The 19,419-nt window shown below is 43.1% G+C and overlaps 1 protein-coding gene across 2 annotated transcripts in view; it reads left to right on the plus strand.

Moving 5' to 3' along the window:
* APBA3 (amyloid beta precursor protein binding family A member 3) overlaps positions 1-19,419 on the plus strand; it is a 214,656-nt gene that overhangs the window by 51,123 nt on the left and 144,114 nt on the right. For both annotated transcript variants that reach the window (XM_073594283.1, XM_073594276.1), the window contains exon 2: positions 13,306-13,345. In XM_073594283.1, coding sequence (XP_073450384.1) covers positions 13,306-13,345 — 40 coding nt within the window. The remainder of the gene's footprint in view (positions 1-13,305; positions 13,346-19,419) is intronic.

Consider the following 19,419-nt stretch of genomic DNA (forward strand, 5'->3'; position numbering starts at 1 on the left):
GATAGCATACAGATACTTGTACATAACATATACAAATTTCGAAATTCTCACAAAGCATGTTATGGGAACATTTATCAGCTACCTAAAATTATTGTAAGACAGTTCCGATTATATCCTATCAGGAATATCACCTATCGTGCTCTTATCTTTTAGTTATAATATGTCTAACATGTAATATAATTCGCAAGGAGTATGACTCCAAATAAGGTACAAATTTAATCAAATACAAGCTATAATAATGTTACCCTTGTATGCTGAAAGCTCTAATGATCTCTGATCATCTTAGAGTGTAAAAATAGCGAACCCGTTGTTCATTTAACAGTAATATCAAAATCAACTCTACTGCATTATAATTCCGACAACCTTGACTTGATTCGTTATGTTTAGTTCAATATAGTATTCATCGGTAAAGTAAAGAAATAAAATAGAGGAGAAAGACAGGAGAAATAGAGAAAAGGAGAAAGAGAAAAAGAAAGATAGGAACAAAGCAGAGTAAAACCTTGCCATGCAGTACCTCATCATATATACTGTTATATATCCCACAGGGGCTGTCTCTTTTTATACTCCACACTTCCTTGCATGCGTATAATTTCTATACAGTAGTCAAGTCTACATCAACCCAAGAGTAACTTATCTTTAATTAATTGGTGCGGGGCCAAACCAGGAACGTCTAACCACGCCTGCCATATGGAGAGGAATTTTTGTGGAGCCTTCCTACGTTGGTAGGTTATTTTTTCTCTTATTAGGAGCCTGTTCACGCTGTCTATCCATTGCACTCTTGTGGGAACTCTCGGGGTAATCCACCACTGGGCAATTAGTTTCTTCGCTATGTATAGTAAACGAATAAGCGCTATACGTGTAGGTGGGGGTGCTAACTCTTCATCTATTCCCCCCAGTACACATACCACTGGAGTTCTCTCAAGAGGTATCATATATACTTCTGAAATCGTGTCCAGTACTTCCTTCCAATATCTGAATAGCTTGGGGCATTTCCAGATCATGTGGAGTAAATTTCCATGATCCCGTTCACATTTCGGGCACAGGGGTGAGTCCCTAATTCCCCATTTATAGAGTTGAAGGGGGGTTCTGTACGCCCTATGTAGAAGGTAAAGATGTGAAAGTTTCTGTGACGTAGAAATTGATACCAGGGGGGCATTCATAAGGCATATCTCCCAAGTGTCTCCATCTATTGCTCCTATATCCTCCTCCCACCGCTGCCTGCATGGTAGTCTAGAGGGGTCTTGTATTCGTGCTATAAGTGTATTATAGCATCTAGATATCATGCCCTTTTTAACTTCATCCATAAATACATCCTGTATAATCGGATGTTCTGTTGGTTGGATCCTGACAGTTCTATTCTGGGTTTGTAAGGCATGTCGCAGTTGGAGGTATTTATAAAAATTATTATGTGGGATCCCAAACTCTGTTTGGATCTGCTGGAATGATTTGAGAGTGTTATCTTGGTATAATTGTGAGATATATTTGATGCCTGCGTCCTCCCAGCTCTTGAAGCCTTTTAGTTTTTGTATTTCTTTCAGTTGTCTATTTCGCCAGAGAGGCGTGCTGGACAGAAAGCCCGTGATGCCTATTAGTTTTTTGACATAGGCCCAAAGTGAAATCAATAATTTAACCGTAGGAGCTTCCGGGTCTAAGTGCAGGAATCCCGCCTCCAAATTTGTCAGTGCTGAATAGTTATTGTCTTCTAGTATTACAAGTTTACGAATCGGGTCTTTCGGGTCCAGCAAGCCCCATCCTCCTAGTTGTTGTAGCTGGGAAGCGAGATAATACATCCTGGGGTGAGGGACTGCAAGTCCCCCCTCCTCTTTGCCATATTGTAATGTTGATAGTTTTATCCTCGCTATTTTTTTTCTCCATATGAGCTCTCTGAATTGGGTCTCTATTCTATCGAACCATTTTTTAGATATCCATACCGGGGAATTGTTAAAAATATAAAGCAGTTGTGGTGCCCAGACCATTTTAATAAGGTTAATTCTACCAACGACAGACAGGGGTAGTTTACACCAGGCCCTGCTTTTTTCACGGAATTTAGTTAATAAGGGTGTTAGGTTCTGTTCAACATAAGTGGTTGGGTTAGGGGTCACCTGGATCCCCAGGTAGCGGAATGAGCTTACTTGTTGTATCATCTCTGCACCTAATGGTAATGGAGTGTTCAGGGGGTCAAGCGGCATCAGCACTGACTTGTCCCAGTTAATGGAGAAGCCCGATAATTCCCCAAAGTCCTTAATGAGGGACATGACTGTTTGTAATGAATCTTTTGTGTCTCCTAAGTAGAGCAGGGTATCATCTGCGTACATGGACACTACGTCTTTATTCATACCTCTTTGGAATCCCGCTATTCTAGAGTCTCCTCTAATTTTTGCTCCCAGAGGTTCCAGGGCCAAGGCAAACAGCAGGGGCGACAATGGGCACCCCTGTCTGGTGCCTCTAAATAAAGGAAAAGGTTCTGAAAGTTCCCCATTAATCCGTATCCTGGCTGTGGGCGCAGCATACAAAAGCTGTACCCATCGAATAAAGGTATCTCCCAGTCCCATGTTTTGTAGTGTTTTCCACAGATAAGGCCACTCGACACTGTCGAAGGCCTTAGCTGCGTCCAGCGAGAAAATTGCTCTATTGCCTGTGTTGTCCACTGGGAGCTGTAAGTTCAGGAATAGTCTTCTTATATTTTGGGCCGTGGATCTCGTGGGGATGAACCCGGATTGGTCCCTATGTACTATTTTATGAATTACCTTGGCCAATCTGTTTGCTAACATCCGGGCCAGCAACTTGATATCGGATGTGAGCAATGAAATGGGTCTATAAGATCCCGGGGAATTCGCATCTTTACCCGGTTTTAAAATAACAATAATGATCGCCTCATTCATTGAGCTTGGCAGTGAACCCTCCTTTAATGCCTCATTGTAAACTTTCAGTAGTGTGGGGAGCATGGAATCAGCGTAGCGTTTGTATATCTCTGAAGGGAGGCCATCTATACCTGGTGCTTTATTGTTTTTAGTTTGAGATAGGGCGATATCCAGTTCTTCTGCAGTTAAAGGGGCATTAAGCATGACCCTATCTTCTATTGGCAGACTGGGGAGTTCACAGCTACCTAAGAAGTCTGTTATTGCACTGTCAGTGGGTGTAACTTTAGAAGTATAGAGATCAGCATAGAAATCACCAAAGACCGTCAGGATATCAAGAGTAGAGCATTTCAGAGCGCCCTGTGCGTCACAGATGGCGGAGATGAGAGAGGTCGATTGTTGAGACCGCGCCATTACTGCAAGCATATGACCAGTCGTCTCCCCCTCCTCAAAATGTGATTGTTGCAAAAAAAAGCGTTTGTTCTCCGCCAGCTGCAACGCCAGTTGCCCAGACATTGTCTGTGCACTCAACCATGCCCTCTTATTGTCTCCTGTGGGGTTATTAATATAATCGTTTTCAGTCTCAGTGACTCTATTTCGTACCAATAGTTCCCAAGCCTTGGTGTCAGTTTTAATCCGTGATATTGTTTTGATAAGTTGTCCTCTCAAAAAGGCCTTCGCTGCATCCCAGACCACCCCCAGTCCAGCCGTACCAATATTATCCTGTAGAAACAGTGTAAGTGCCCTGGCTAGAGGGTCTGGTTCGGCAAACAGCGAGAGCCAAAAGGGATTGAGTTTCCACATTGGCCGTCTGTATCTATTTGGTAATGAGATGGTTACCCAAAGTGCCGAGTGGTCAGATATATGCCTGTCTGCATAGCCAGATTCCTCTATTAAATGTAGCATCTTGTCATTCCCAAGGCCCAAATCTATTCTGGATAACCCGTCATGTGAGGCTGAGTGGCAGGAGTATTTTTTATCGTTTGGGTGTCTGGATCTCCAAACATCTATTAGCCCTGTTTCTTCAAGTATTCTGGCAAAGGGGGTGCTACCTTTCACCTGAGATATGCCAGCAGTAGGTACAGGAAATTTATCTTTGAGAGGATTTAAGAAATTATTGTAGTCCCCCATTGCCAGTAAGGGTACTTCTGGGTATTGGGCCATAAAACCTGCTAGGTGCCTGATAACCTCTGAGTTATACGGTGGGGGTATATAGATGCTAGCAAGAATACATTTGAGGCCTGTAATTGAGCATAGAAGAAAGACATATCTGCCAGCCGGGTCAACGCGTTTTCTAATGCAATTGAATTGAGTATCTTTTCTGAACAATATACTTGCTCCCCTTGAGTAAGTGGAGTGGGTTGCATGAAACTGGTTAGTATACAATCGTGGACTGAGGCTGGGGGGAGGGTCCGCAGAGAAATGGGTCTCCTGTAGGCAGACTACCCCCGCATTCAGCGACTTGAGATGTCTAAGGACCGCCCCTTTTTTTACTGGATTTCCCAGTCCTCTGACATTCCAAGTCACAATGGACAATTTAGCCATCCCCATCTTGTTTCAGGAGTATTGACCAGGCCGGCATAATTCTCATCAGACCTCCCAGGTCATACCATAACATATTATCTGGAAGGGGGGATAGGCCCCCTTTCCCCAAATCATGCTTGATTTCTCCTTTCAGAGAACATGTAGGTATTTGTAGACATGAAATCATGTTGCAAGGCAAAGAGAAATACATTATTAGGGTAGTATATAGGTACAGAAGACAGTAAATTGTTGGCTTAATGCATGTTACTCTGCATGGCAAGAATCTAAAGGTCAGCAGTTCACGCAGCCACTTGGCTGCAGTGTTAACTTTTCCCACACAACAGGTGTGGGGGGGGTAAAAGCCTTGAAAACTCCTAGTTAACCAGTAGGTTAGTTCCCGTAGGGGTTTCACAGCTATGGTAGGCACGTATTGCTTCATTAATTGCAGACAAAAATGTGGAAAAAAAGGGGCAAAAGAAACAAAAAAAACGTGGGGAGGAGGGTAAGACAAACAAACAGTTCTCCTCGACCGCCTGAACATCGAATATGAGAGTAGGAACTGTCCTCCTTAGATAACAATTGTTTTGAATCTTAAGGCCCAGGGATCTATCCCAGCAAAAATAGACCGGGTCTTGCCAGGTTTTTGCATATCTAGGACTTATCTCTTAAGCAGGGACATCTCTTTGTGGTCTGGCAGCTTTAAGGGCCCTATCCTCACGATCTAGCCATTGAGCCGCCATGTCCGGGCGTTCAAAGAAGCGGGTTTCTCCGAGTGCGACTACCCTAAGGCGGGCAGGATATAGCATCGCATATGGCAAGTTAAGGTCTCTTAATCTTCGTTTGACATCCATAAACTTTGCTCGCTGCTTCTGGAGTTCAGCCGAAAAATCCGGAAACAGGGAGATTTTGGAGTTTTCAATAGACAGCTTACTTCCCATGGTTCTGGCTTTAGCAAGGATGGCATCTCTGTCTTTGTAGTTTAAGAGCTTAAACAGAAAAGCACGAGGGTGATTGCCAGGGGGTAGTGGACGAGATGGCACTCTATGCGCTCTCTCCACCGCAAATAGCGGAGAGAATGCTTCTTTTCCAAATGTAGTGAGGAGCCATTGTTCGATGAAGGTGACAGGGTCTTTACCCTCTATCCTTTCTGGGAATCCTAAGGCGCGGACATTGTTGCGGCGCATGCGATTTTCCAAATCATCTAAACGCGCTGCATGCTGATCTGCAAGATGGCAGTTATACTTTAAATCTCTCTGCATGGGTACTAAATCATCTTCAATTACACTGACCCTGCTCTCCACTGCAGCTGTGCGCTCTCTCAGCTTTTGCATGTCCTGTCTCACAAAGGATATCTCAGCTTTAACACCCTTCACTTCATCAGTCAGGGTTGAGATGGATCTGTTGCATATAGTCACTGCAGAGAGAATGTCTCTGAGAGTGGGTTCAGCATTATCCAGGGGCATACTTGGTGTCTGAGTGCCCTGATAGGAATGTGATACTGTACTCACTGCGGCCCAGTCAGAAGGGGATCCAGCGCCATCCTCCAGTGGAATAGTATTATCCATCTCCAGCTGGCTTCCTTCTCCTTCACTGAGGTCAGATGTGGGTGATGGTAGTTCTTTTGATGATTTATTGCCAAACAGGAGTTTCTGGGCTGCCTCCTTATATTTTTCCTTTTGAGATCGCTGTGGCAGAGCACCATCTTGGGCCTGTGCTGCGGGCTGGCCTCCACCATTCTTGTCCCGTTTTGGCATGTTTTTCAGCTGCAAATCGGTCGGATGAATGGGTCTGCTGAGGCCCAGATGGCGTGCGGTTCCGATTGGAGGTATCAGCGGGCTGGATGAGTGATCCAAAGGATGATTACCAGGATTTTCGGCGGAGCTGAGGAGAAGTGTGTCCTGCTACATGCTCTGCCTGGCCACGCCCCCGCAGTTCTTCACCTTTGCAGTTTTCAAGACTGCTGTAGAGTTTCTGACTAAAGTGGCTGTCGACCAAGTCAAGATGACAGCAAAGATAGTGGCTCATCTCGTAACAGCCTGCAGAGCCTTATGGTTGAAGCATTGGTCAGCCGATAAGGCTTCTAAGCACAGTCTGTGTTCGGTTCCATTAGACGGGAAGCTACTCTTCGGGAAGACTTAGAATCAGTAATTCAGCGGGTTTCCGGCGGCAGATCTGGCCTAATACCGCAGAAGGGAGACAACAGCAGCCCTTTCGGTAAAATATTCCATTATCTAGACGACATCCTACTTCTGGTACCGTCAAATGAGCTCCTTCTAGTTCATGTGAATTTCACTTGCAAAACACTAGCTCGTTTCGGTTGGTTGATCAACTTTCGGAAGCGCCAGATGCATCCGACCTAAATGTTGGAGTATTTAGGAGTAAAATTCGACACGGATCGGGGTCGTGTTTCTCTTCCTCAGAGGAAGGTCCAGGAGATCCAGTCTCAGACAAAAGCAGTAATGGCCAGGCCTTCTATGATGGTGAAGGAATGCATGCAGTATTTGGGGGTTCTATCAGCCACAGTTCCAGTAGTCCCGTGGGTCAGGTGGTGCAGAAGGAGGTTTTAATGCAACTTTCTTCTTAAGTGGGATCGTCACTCCTTGTTCCAGAAAATCTATCTGACAGTTCCGATAATCTGGTCCCTGGTTTGGTGATCAGTAGCTCGCAATTTTTCCCGCGGAGTTCCGTTGCAAGCCTCAGAACCAATAGTGGTGACGACCAATACCAGTCTGGCAGGCTGCCGGGCACACTGCCTGGGACAGCAGGTTCAAGGCCAGTGGAACCTTTTGTGGGGCAAAGAGTTCAAATTTCCTGGGATTGGATGCTGTCAGACGCGCACTCTTAGCGTTCCAGCCTATGTTGCGAGGTCGAGCTGTCAAGATTCTTTTGGACAACAAAACTACAGTGGCTTATGTGTCTCATCAAGGGGGAGCAAGAAGTCGCCCTCTCCCTCAGGTGGCATGTTAATCTTCCTATGCGCAGAGATGAATCTCGGCTCTCTTACAGCATCTTTTCTCCCAGGGCCTGGGAATGTTTTAGTAGATCGCTTGAGTCGAGGCTTTGGGGATCACAATGAATGGGGCCTCAACCCCAAGTACCTACGCAAGATCTTCAGGGTCTGGGGGATGCCTTTGATAGATCTTATGGCATTGGAGGAGAATTGTCAACAGCCTTGCTTCTTCTTCTCCCGGACCTGGCCTCCACAGGCGTTGGGTCGGGGTGCTCTGTCCAGGTCTTGGAACTTCCCCTTGGTGTATGTGTTCCCGCCACTTCCATTGGCTCTCAAAATCCTGCTGAAGATTCAGCGAGAAATGGTCACAGCAATAGTAGTCCTACCTTACTGGCTCAGGGAGACGAGGTTCCTTCTGGCTTGGAGGATAAAGTTGGGCTCACCAATCCCACTGCCTCCTTGTCAAAATTTCCTTCTGCAGAGTGGGGCCTGACACCCGAACCGCAGGAGGATGAAGTTAATGAATTGGAAGTGAGAGGGGGCCTTTAACTGGCTTGGGTCTCTCGGGCGGTGTAGTGGAGACATTATTACAGGCTACAGGTAAGAGGTCCACGAATGTAACCTATCACCGGATCTGGAATACTACAGAAAGGGGTTGGGACCTTGGATCTCCTTCAGTATCTAACATTTTGGAGTTTCTGCAGAGTGGTCTCTAAGGGTTAGCTTATAATTCCCTGAAGGGTCAAATCCCTGTCTTGTCGGCTATGTCCTGTACAAAATATGCTCTACATCCGTTGATGATCTGATTTTTAGGGGCAGCCATAGAAATCAGACCTCCATTGAAATTGTTTTTTTCCAAAAGAGGACTTAACATTAGTCTTGGGAACATTGCTGGTTCGTCCATTTGATCAAGTTTTCTCTTGTTCGTTATTTCCTTTAACAGTTTTTTGTTTTTTACTAGCCGTTGCCTCGGCCAGAAGAGTCTCCTAGTTGTGCGCCTTCTCATCTAAAGAACATATTGTTTGGTGCTCCCAGACAAGATAGTCCTTAGGCCGATACCGAACTTTCTACCTAAGGTGGCCACATAATTTTGTATGAACTGGGAGGTCATTCTCCCAGCCTTTCCGGCGGATACAGCTGATGAGTGGAGTAGGTTAGACCTGGTCTCTGCAGTTTCAACCTACGTGAAGTGGACTAAAAGCTTTTGAAAACAAGATCAGCTGTAGGTTTTCCCAATGGGGCCTAAAAAGGGTATGCCAGCAACATCCAGAGTTGTGTCTTTCTGGTTTGTCAAGACCATAAAAAACGCTGGGCCTTCCTCCTCCTTCAGAGATCAAATCACATTCAACAAGGGGTATGGCAGCATACGCGAAGGTTGCCCCTGAGGTAGTTTGCAGAGCAGCAAGCTGGAGCGCGCCCAACACCTTTTATTAGGCATTACAGGCTTAATTTGGCTTGTCTGTCTGAGGAAACATTTGGCTCTACAGTTATTGCGGCGGCTGTTACCCATTAAAAATTTGAGTAGCATTGCATTGAGGGTTTGGCTTATTTTTTATTTTTTGTTTTCCCTCCCTTCTTAACCTCCTTGGCGGTATGATTATTTCAGATTTGTGATCCTGAAAGCGGTACAATTATTTTGCATGGAAATTTGGCGTTTTATATTGTAGGCCTGTAAATCTTAGGAATAACTCACTTAAATCTGTCCAAACAAGAGTCTAGTAGACATCCCAGGTATGATAAAGTTTGAAAAACGAAATCATAAATTATAATGTAATAAATAACTATAAATATAACAAATAATAATATAATAATAAAAATTATTCAATAATGTAATCAAATCAAAAACACAGAAATGTGCTCATTTGCAGAATTGTCACTGTCGTTACTTTCAGTGTTTGATGAAGGATTTCCCCACAAATCACTATCGCTCAATTCTGTAAGTGATTCTAATTTATTATTGCTGTTTTCTAGCTGGTCTAAAACCACCTTTGATGTAAAGGGACGGTTTTGGTTGCTATGGGCAATCTCCAGTTTCCAGGCAGAGAGAACAGTATTTATAATATAAAACTGCATGCAGGGCACTGGACAAACCACTAGGGACAAAAGGGATATGAAATAAATTAATACAGTAATGTAATCTGTAAGATTACAGTGTACTGTATATGTAGGGTGTGTTTTTTACTTTTTGAATTTGGCGCCGTTCTCTGTCCCTGTGCGTCGCAGCGCTCGCAGGGAATGGAGCTTGGCTCTGTGATAGATCGAGCAGAGGACGGCTCGCACACAGAGCGGGGACAAGGTAAGTAAGCTGTACCTGGATCCTGCGATGCGGAGTTACCGCTTTTGGTGCTGAAAATCCACCCTGAGCCACACTCGAATACCATCAGGGAGGTTAATATTGCTTGGTACATCCCATAGTAGGCTGACATGGGGAGGTCCAGGAATAAGGAAAATTGTTATCCATACTTACTGTAATTTTCCATTCCTGGATCCTCCCCATGTCAGACGGGGATTCCCACCCAGTTTATTCATCGCGATGCAGGGTTTTTTTGGTGTTGGCAGACAGCCGCCCTTTATGGGCTAAGAAAGAGGTGGTCCTGGAGGGGTCGAGGGGGGGCGGAGCTGACCCATAGTAGGCTGACATGGGGAGGATCCAGGAAAGGAAAATTTACGGTAAGTATGGATAACAATTTTCCTTAATTCTGGCCAATGAAATACATTAACACCCAAGGGCTTGACTCCTATAAAAGCTCCTAAAAGCTTTAGACACTTTTACAAGCATCAGGCATTTTTTCTGCAAAAACACTACTGGCTTCTAGGAGAGTTTTAAAATGTGCTCGATGCGGGGTTCTGGGAGGACATCTGTGGACACACTCTCAGAACTAGATGACTACACTGTGGCTGTCTTTCAGCTATAGCGCAGTTGGCAGGTGGTTTAAGTACATCTTTTTAATGAATAATATTCCTTTTTAGCTTAGTATTTTAGCCACCCAGGTTCAACTTTTGTTCTTTTTTTATTTGTTGCCCAATAGAATACACTGACGAATACCATCGTTTAATTTGTCCTTAAAGCACTCCCACTTCTCTTCAGCATTCTTTTTTTCAAGAATTTGATTCCATTTAATATTGCGTAGTATGCCACGCAGCTTAGTAAGGTTGGCTCTTTTGAAAATTAGTGTCTTTGTTCTACCCTCATGTCATCTCTTTCCTATAATTTGTCAAACATAAATTACATTGTCAAACATAGCAATTAAGTATTGAAAGTGAAAAAATTTACTTTCTAGGTACCAATCGTAAGAAAAATAAACAATACATTTTTATTAACAATTAATACATAGAAATGTAAACGCATTAAAATACTGTAGTATTACTACAATGGCAACTAGATCTCTCCAGTATTGGTCATAGATGTCAAAACATGTCATAATAGACATGGGTGACTAAACTACACTGTAACAATCTATTAAGCTCTACATGTTGCACCCAGAACTAATTTACTGTTTGTTTCGTCCCCTTGAAGCACCGGCCACACAGCCCATTTTTCTCACAGCCTAGCAATTTTTAAAGCGGAGGTCCGCCCACCGCTACAAAAATTAAAAGCCAGCAGCTGCACGTACTGTAGCTGCTGACTTTTAATAATCGGACACTTGCCTGTCCTGGAGTCCAGCGATGTCAGCACCGCAGCTGATGTTTCCATCAGCTGTCGGTGCATGCTGCCTCCATTGCGAGTAAGGGAACCCGGCCTTATGGCTTCACGCCAGGAACCCTACTGCGCATGCGCATCCGCTCTGCTCCTCCTCTGCTGTTGGCGTCACATTCTCAAGTACGCTTTGTTGCGTAATTATAGTTGATTTGATGTTTTCAAGCTGCCCAGACCCTGAAGCAGCAAAGTAACATCAAACCGTCACATTTCCAGCCCCATGCCTTACAGTTGGTATGAGGTTTTTTCTCCTAAGATGCTAACTTGCCCTAAGAATGTCTACTGTTACTGTGGCCAAACAACTGGGCCACAGTACGACGTACGAACCTGGTGACAAAAGGGTTAAAGGTGAACTTATCCTTTAAATAAGGCAGGTTCCACCTGCATACTCCCTGGAGGTTGTAATCATTGACCTCAAATCTGGAACACCTGATTCTAATTTTGTGCATTGTAAAGGCAGAAGGTTTTTTATTTTAATGCATTTTATGCATTAAGATAAAAAGCCTTCTGTGTGCAGCAGCCCCCCTAATAATTACCTGAGCCCCATCTCTGTCCAGCGATGTCCATGAGTCCCTCAGCCATCCGGGACTCTACCCCCTTTATTGGCTGAGACCCAGCAGCAGCCTCATTGGCTCCCGTGGCTGTCCAAGTCAGTTAGCCATAGCAAGCTGCTTACTGTGGGGACACTCGATAGAAGGGAGGGGCCAGGAGCACCGAAGAGGGACCTGAGAAAAGGAGGATCTGGGCTGCTCTGTGCAAAACCCCTGCAACAGAGCAGGTAAGTATAACATGGTTATTTATTTTTGCTTTTTTTTTTAAACAAGATATTACATTCACTTTAACCACTTGCCGCCCACCATACAAAATGACAGCGGCAAAGTGGTTTCAATAACCTGACTGGACGTCACTTGAAGTCGCCGGGATATCAAGCTGCTGGCGCGCATCGCGGCGATCATTGTTGCGGTGTGTCAGTCTGACACACCGCAACACCGATCTCTAGGTAAAGGGTCTCTGACTGAGACTCTTTACCACATGATCAGCTGTGTCCAATCACGGCTGATCACAGTGTAAGCAGGAAGAGCCGTTGACCGGTTTTTCCTCATTCGCGTCTGTGAACAGAAGAGAGCTGATCGGCTGCTCCTCTAACGGGGGGGGGGGGGGGGGGGGTCTGTGCTGATTGATTATCAGCGCAGCCCCCCCCAAGGATGCCCACACTGGACCACCAGGGATGTCACCACCAGGTATGCCAATCAGTGCCAACAATGGATGCCAATCAGTGCCCACAATGGGCATCACTGATTGGCAGGCATTATTGTTTGGCAGTGATTGGCATCCATCCATACCATCAGTTAGTGTACATCAGTGCCGCCTATCAGTGCCCATCCGTGCCGCCTCTCAGTGCCACCTAGGTGTAACCATCAGTGCTGCATATTAGTGCCCATCAGTGCCATCTCATCGGTGCCCATCAGTACCGCCTTATCAGTGCCCGTCAATGCAGCCCTATCAGTGAAGGAGAAAACTTACTTATTTACAAAGTTTTGTAACAGAAACAAAAAAAAAAACGTTTTTTTCAAAATTTTCGGTCTTTTTTTAAATTTGTTTAGCAGAAAATAAAAATCCCAGAGGTGATCAAATACCACCAAAAGAAAGCTCTATTTGTGGGAACAAAATGATAAAAATTTAGTTTGGGTACAGTGTTGTATGACCGCGCAATTGTCATTCAAAGTGCGACAGCGCTGAAAGGTGAAAATTGGTCTGGGCAGGAAGGTGTATAAGTGCTCAGTATTGAAGTGGTGGTAAATGTAGGGGTGTACTTACTTTTCTCTTTTGTGGCAAGTCTGCATTCTTACCCTTTAGATTAGGAAAATAAATACACCATGTCATTTGTTAAAATATATCATCTCTATCTGTAGGCACTGTTTGAATAAATATGTTTGCTTGTTCAAATATGTTGAAAAATGTAAAAAAATTTAGTGTACTTTTTTTACATGATTGTGTGTGGGTCACACTCTCGCTCACACATGCATACACAATGGATTTTATTAATTCAATACTTTTTTTCTCTCCAATTCTGTGGTGGATTTAGTGTGAGCTGTGTTTGCTATTTATTTTTGCCATATAGCAAAAATCAGATGGAATGTAATATACATTAATGCTCGGCAGATATTTTTAGAATATAGCCTAGTCATAGAAGTCCTACACAATTTTAAACATTTTTTTGTATATTTTCAATATAATTTTTTTTATTGCATTTATTTTGTCTTTTCTTTCCACAGACTCTGATGCGGTTTCCTCGCTACCCAGCTGTGGCGAAAGGTATATATATACATATACAGTGACTTAATCCATTAAGTTGGATGCCATTAATCTTTTAAATGGTAATTTACTTTAAGGAGCATAATGCCATATCTAATAGACTGACATTTTAATGTACAGTAAGCTTCATGAAAGTTATGTTAAGAATGTAGGTGTTCTCAGTTAACTGAATAGCCATTTAACTTATAGCTGTATGTTCTACTCCTTTCTCTTTAAATAGACGTGCAAGAGTAGAAGTCCATGGGGCAATTCCATTCACGCTATGTGCAGGAGCCCAAATATGTTGCATAAAGGTTTGACTGTGCTGATCAAGGTCTAATCAAAGCTCTGTGTCTGAAAAAGGATACCATAGGACCAAACATAATTACGTGACCCTGTCACCACAGGGTCACATTTACAATGCGTGAAAGCTTACATGCGTTCGATTCTTGCTCTCCCACCAGGTACCATGGTTCCTTCCACTGGTGCATGCATTGGAATGGGATGTATGAGCCAGTGGGAGAAACAGTGGCCAGAAGAGGAGACGCATGCATTTCACCTATCAGCCATCAATTATTTACAGGTGGGCTTTTTAAATTAAAATTACCCTGTGGTGACAGGTTAACTTTAAAACAATATAGGTACCTCCTATTCCTTCATATATTTACAGCCTAGAATTCTTTATTTTATTTTTTTACAACTGTGGTTTACTGTTGCTTTAATTAAAGATGCGAGTCCATCTAGTTCAAGCAAAGGAGAAGAGAGAAAAAAAAAAAATTGACAACCACCATATACACTTTCCTATACGCACAGTTTAGAGGGCAAAAAACCCCAATTAAGCATGATCCAGTTTGCCCAGGAGGCAATCGTATATTTCCTGGATCAACTGCCCCTGGTGTTATTACCTATAAATGTTAGTATCCAGTTATATTTTGTGCATTTAGGAATGCATCCAACTATGTTAAAAAAAAAAAATAATAATTTAAAAAAAATAAAGCTAGCCAAAACTACTTATTGAGGGAGTCTGTTCCATTTTTTTTTTTTTTTACAGCTCCTTACTGTGAAGCAACCTTTCCGTATGTGGAGGTTAAATCTTTTTTCCTCCAGATGTAAAGTGTCCCCTTGTCCTCTGTAATTACCTGTGAATAACTCAGCACCAAGTTCACTTTATAGACCACTTATGACCATATCCCCCCACTTCTCAAGAGAGAATAAATTCAGTTGAGCTAGTCTTTTTTTTTTATAGCTGATCTCCACACTTCATTACAAAAAGATATTGATAACCTAGAATGAGTCCAGAGAAAGGCAAAATAATTGTGAAAGGTCTGGGGAGCAAAACATATCATGGGGAGACATGACAAACTTTTAATGAAATATGAGTGGTGTATCCGCGCAACGGAACAGAAAATTAAAAAAGTGGAGAAAATGGAAAAAAAAATGGAAACAATGGAAGAAATCGCATAAAGGACTGCTGCCTCCACAGATGTGATTTCCACCAAGGTGGAAAAAACAGAAGGTAAGTGAAGGGTTAATGTGTGGGTGTGGCGCTGTCCTAATTCATAGAAATACTTGGTAAATCGTGTGTAGCCAAATCCCATATGTAAAGTCGCATATAAAGTGTAAACCAAAATTGCAAATAAAAAATTCAACGAAAATAAAACCAAACATAAAACAGCAAAGTGACCCCCTTTGGAGTGTGTAGGTGTAACGTTGTCCTAGTGGAGAAAACAGTGGAGAAAATGGAAAAAAATGTAAACAATGGAAGAAATCGCATAAAGGACTGCTGCCTCCACAGCTGTGATTTCCACCAAGGTGGAAAAAACAGAAGGTAAGTGAAGGGTTAGTGTGTGGGTGTGGCGCTGTCCTAATTAATAGAAATACTTTGTAAATCGTGTGTAGCCAAATCCCATATGTAAAGTCGCATATAAAGTATAGACCAAAATTGCAAATAAAAAATTCAACGAAAATAAAACCAAACATAAAACAGCAAAGTGACCCCCTTTGGAGTGTGTAGGTGTAACGTTGTCCTAGTTAAAAAAATACTTTATAAGTCGTGTGTACCCAAATCCCACATATAAAGTCGCATGTAAATTATAAACAAAATATGAACAAAATCGCATATAGCAAATTTAACAGCTAGGTTGGCCCCCTTTGAATTGGGGGAGGGGGGAAAGGGAACAGGGGATGAAATCAAAAAATGACTTTAGCCAAAACTATTCCATCCGCATAAGAACCCCATATAGTGATTGATTTAAAAGTCTTTGACAAACATAACGTTGCTGAATAATTACATAGGTTAAATCGTGACTAGTGCTCAGTGCAACTTAAGTGAAAAACTTGACATCTTTGTAAAACAAGGCAGGTATTTGTATTAATCTTGGTGTCCAGGTGCTCGTGCGGACACTCACCAGCTTCTTTAACCCCTGCGGGGGTAATGCGCAGTCACAGTGTATGCCACTGTGCGGCAATCCACAGGCTGTTTCTGGGTCACGGTGATGTTTTAGGCAGCTTCTTTAACCCCTGCGGGGGTAATGCGCAGTCACAGTGTATGCCACTGTGCGGCAATCCACAGGCTGTTTCTGGGTCACGGTGACGTTTTATTCATAAGAGAAGAAAGAGGAGATTCCATAGCGTAAAACCATAAAACACTCTTTATTGAACGCAGATGACAGAATGGTACTCACATTTAAGCAGTTTATAATAGGCAACCAAGTGTCATCAAAACAGGAGAGCATCAGATTTAAGTTGGGGATCCTCTGGGAGATGATGCAAAAGCGTCAAAATAGGCCACGTTTCGTCATAGGACGTCAACTGGGCGTCCCTATGACGAAACGCGTAGGGCGTGGCCTATTTTGACGCTTTTGCATCATCTCCCAGAGGATCACCAACTGAAATCTGACGCTCTCCTGTTTTGATGACACTTGGTTGCCTATTATAAACTGCTTAAATGTGAGTACCATTCTGTCATCTGCGTTCAATAAAGAGTGTTTTATGGTTTTATGCTATGGAATCTCCTCTTTCTTCTCTTATGCCTAAAACGTCACCGTGACCCAGAAACAGCCTGTGGATTGCCGCACAGTGGCATACACTGTGACTGCGCATTACCCCCGCAGGGGTTAAAGAAGCTGGTGAGTGTCCGCATGATCACAAGACACGAGCACCTGGTCACCAAGATTAATACAAATACCTGCCTTGTTTTACAAAGATGTCAAGTTTTTCACTTAAGTTGCACTGAGCACTAGTCACGATTTAACCTATGTAATTATTCAGCAATGTTATGTTTGTCAAAGACTTTTAAATCAATCACTATATGGGGTTCTTATGCGGATGGAATAGTTTTGGTTTAAGTCATTTTTTGATTTCATCCCCTGTTCCCTTTCCCCCCTCCCCCAATTGAAAGGGGGCCAACCTAGCTGTTAAGTTTGCTATATGCGATTTTGTTCATATTTTGTTTATAATTTACATGCGACTTTATATGTGGGATTTGGCCACACACGACTTATAAAGCATTTTTTAAACTAGGACAACGTTACACCTACACACTCCAAAGGGGGTCACTTTGCTGTTTTATGTTTGGTTTTATTTTCGTTGTATTTTTTATTTGCAATTTTGGTCTATACTTTATATGCGACTTTACATATGGGATTTGGCTACACACGATTTACAAAGTATTTCTATGAATTAGGGCAGCGCCTCACCCACACACTAACCCTTCACATGACAAACTTTTAACCACTTCAGCCCCAGACCATTTGGCTGGCCAAAGACCAGAGCACTTTTTGCGATTCGGCACTGCGTCGCTTTAACTGATAATTGCGCGGTCGTGCGATGTGGCTCCCAAACAAAATTGAAGTCCTTTTTTTCCCCACAAATAGAGCTTTCTTTTGGTGGTATTTGATCACCTCTGCGTTTTTTTTTGTTTTTTTTTGCACTATAAACAAAAAAACAATTTTGAAAAACGCAATATTTTTTACTTTTGCTATAATAAATATCCCCAAAAAATATATAAAATTTTTTTTCCTTGGTTTAGGCCGTATTCTTCTACATATGTTTGGTAAAAAAAATCGCAATAGGCGTTTATTGATTGGTTTGCGCAAAAGTTATAGCGTCTACAAAATAGAGGATAGTTTTTATGGCATTTTTGTTAACTTTTTTTTTTTTTACTTGTAATGACGGCGATCAGTGATTTTTATCATGACTGCGACATTATGGCAGACAGATCGGACACTTTTGGCACTATTTTGGGACCATTCACATTTATACAGCGATCAATGTGATTAAAAATGCATTAATTACTGTGTAAATGTGACTGGCAGCGAAGGGGTTAACCAGGAGGGGACGCTGAAAGGGTTAACTGTGTCCTAGGGATGTGTTCTAACTGTAGGCGGGGTGGGCTACGTGTGTCACGACACTGATCACCGCTCCCGATCACAGGGAGCAGTGATCAGTGTCCTGTCACTAGGAAGAATGGGGAAATGCTTGTTTACATCAGCATTTCCTCAGCATTTGCTCTCTGTGAGACAATCGCAGGTATCCCCCGCGGGACCCGCGATCACACTCACGGAGCTCGTGGCGAGCGCACACGCCCAAAATGCAGAGTCTTAAAGGGCAACGTACAGGTACGTTAATATGCCTGTACGTGCCCTTCTGCTGACGTATATCGGCGTGAGCCGGTCGGCAAGTGGTTAAAATACTTTAAAGTGAATTTAACCACAATCGCATACATGTGCATCGTTGTGTTCAAGCGGTTATAACAGGGCCATGGCTGCAGCTGTCAGCCAAACCCCCAATATTAAAATTTTCATCCGGTGAGTAAACACCCAAAGGTCCATAAGGACACTTACCTGTTCAGCGAGCCCACGATGTCGCCCCCCCCGAGACCGATCCGTCCATCGGATCGGCCAGCAGCGCCTCCTTCCTAACTAAGGGAAACAGGCAGCGGAGCCTTGCGGCTTCACTGCCAGTTTCCTACTGCGCGAGCGGTGCGACGCTTTGTGAATGGCCCCGTTGTTTTCCGGGACACACACATGTCCCAGAAGGCACTGGGGCCGCTCACCTTAGGAGGAGAAAGCGCAGCGAAATAGGAAGAGCCAGATTAGGAAGACTTCCTAGCAACAGGGGTTTCAGGTAATTTTTTTTTTTTCTATGAATTTTAATGCCATTTCCTTTTTTAGGGTGGACCTCCACTTTAATATGATAACACCTAGCAAGGTCATACTTGGCTTTACACCCCAAAACACATTCTGCTACTCTTCATGAGTGTGGGGATACAAAGTACATAGTCAGGTTGAAAAAAGATACAGGTCCAATCTAGTTCAAGTAATAAAAGGGAGAAAAGAAAATCATACAATCCCATATACACAATCCTACAGTTAATCCAGAGGAAGGCAAAAAAAACCGCAGAAAAGCATGATCCAATTTTCTCCAGCAAAAAAATTAATTCCTGATTCCCCGAGAGGCAATCAGATATTTCCTGGATCAACTTTACCTATGAATGTTGGATACATACGCGTGAGACTACTTTAGAGCCAGGCTGCATAGAGAGGCCAAAATTCTTAAGGACACTGTCAGGCTTTAAGGGACCTAAAATACAGTGGGGACGGAAAGTATTCAGACCCCCTTAAATTTTTCACTCTTTGTTATGTTGCAGCCATTTGCTAAAATCATTTAAGTTCATTTTTTTCCTCATTAATGTACACACAGCACCCCATATTGACAGAAAAACACAGAATTGTTGACATTTTTGCAGATTTATTAAAAAAGAAAAACTGAAATATCACATAGTCCTAAGTATTCAGACCCTTTGCTCAGTATTTAGTAGAAGCACCCTTTTGATCTAATACAGCCATGAGTCTTTTTGGGAAAGATGCAACAAGTTTTCACACCTGGATTTGGGGATCCTCTACCATTCCTCCTTGCAGATCCTCTCCAGTTCTGTCAGGTTGGATGGTAAACGTTGGTGGAAAGTCATTTTTAGGTCTCTCCAGAGATGCTCAATTAGGTTTAAGTCAGGGCTCTGGCTGGGCCATTCAAGAACAGTCATGGAGTTGTTGTGAAGCCACTCCTTCATTATTTTAGCTGTGTGCTTAGGATCA

Source organism: Aquarana catesbeiana, linkage group LG01, assembly GCF_042186555.1.
Source record: "Aquarana catesbeiana isolate 2022-GZ linkage group LG01, ASM4218655v1, whole genome shotgun sequence".
Lineage (NCBI taxonomy): Eukaryota > Metazoa > Chordata > Amphibia > Anura > Ranidae > Aquarana > Aquarana catesbeiana.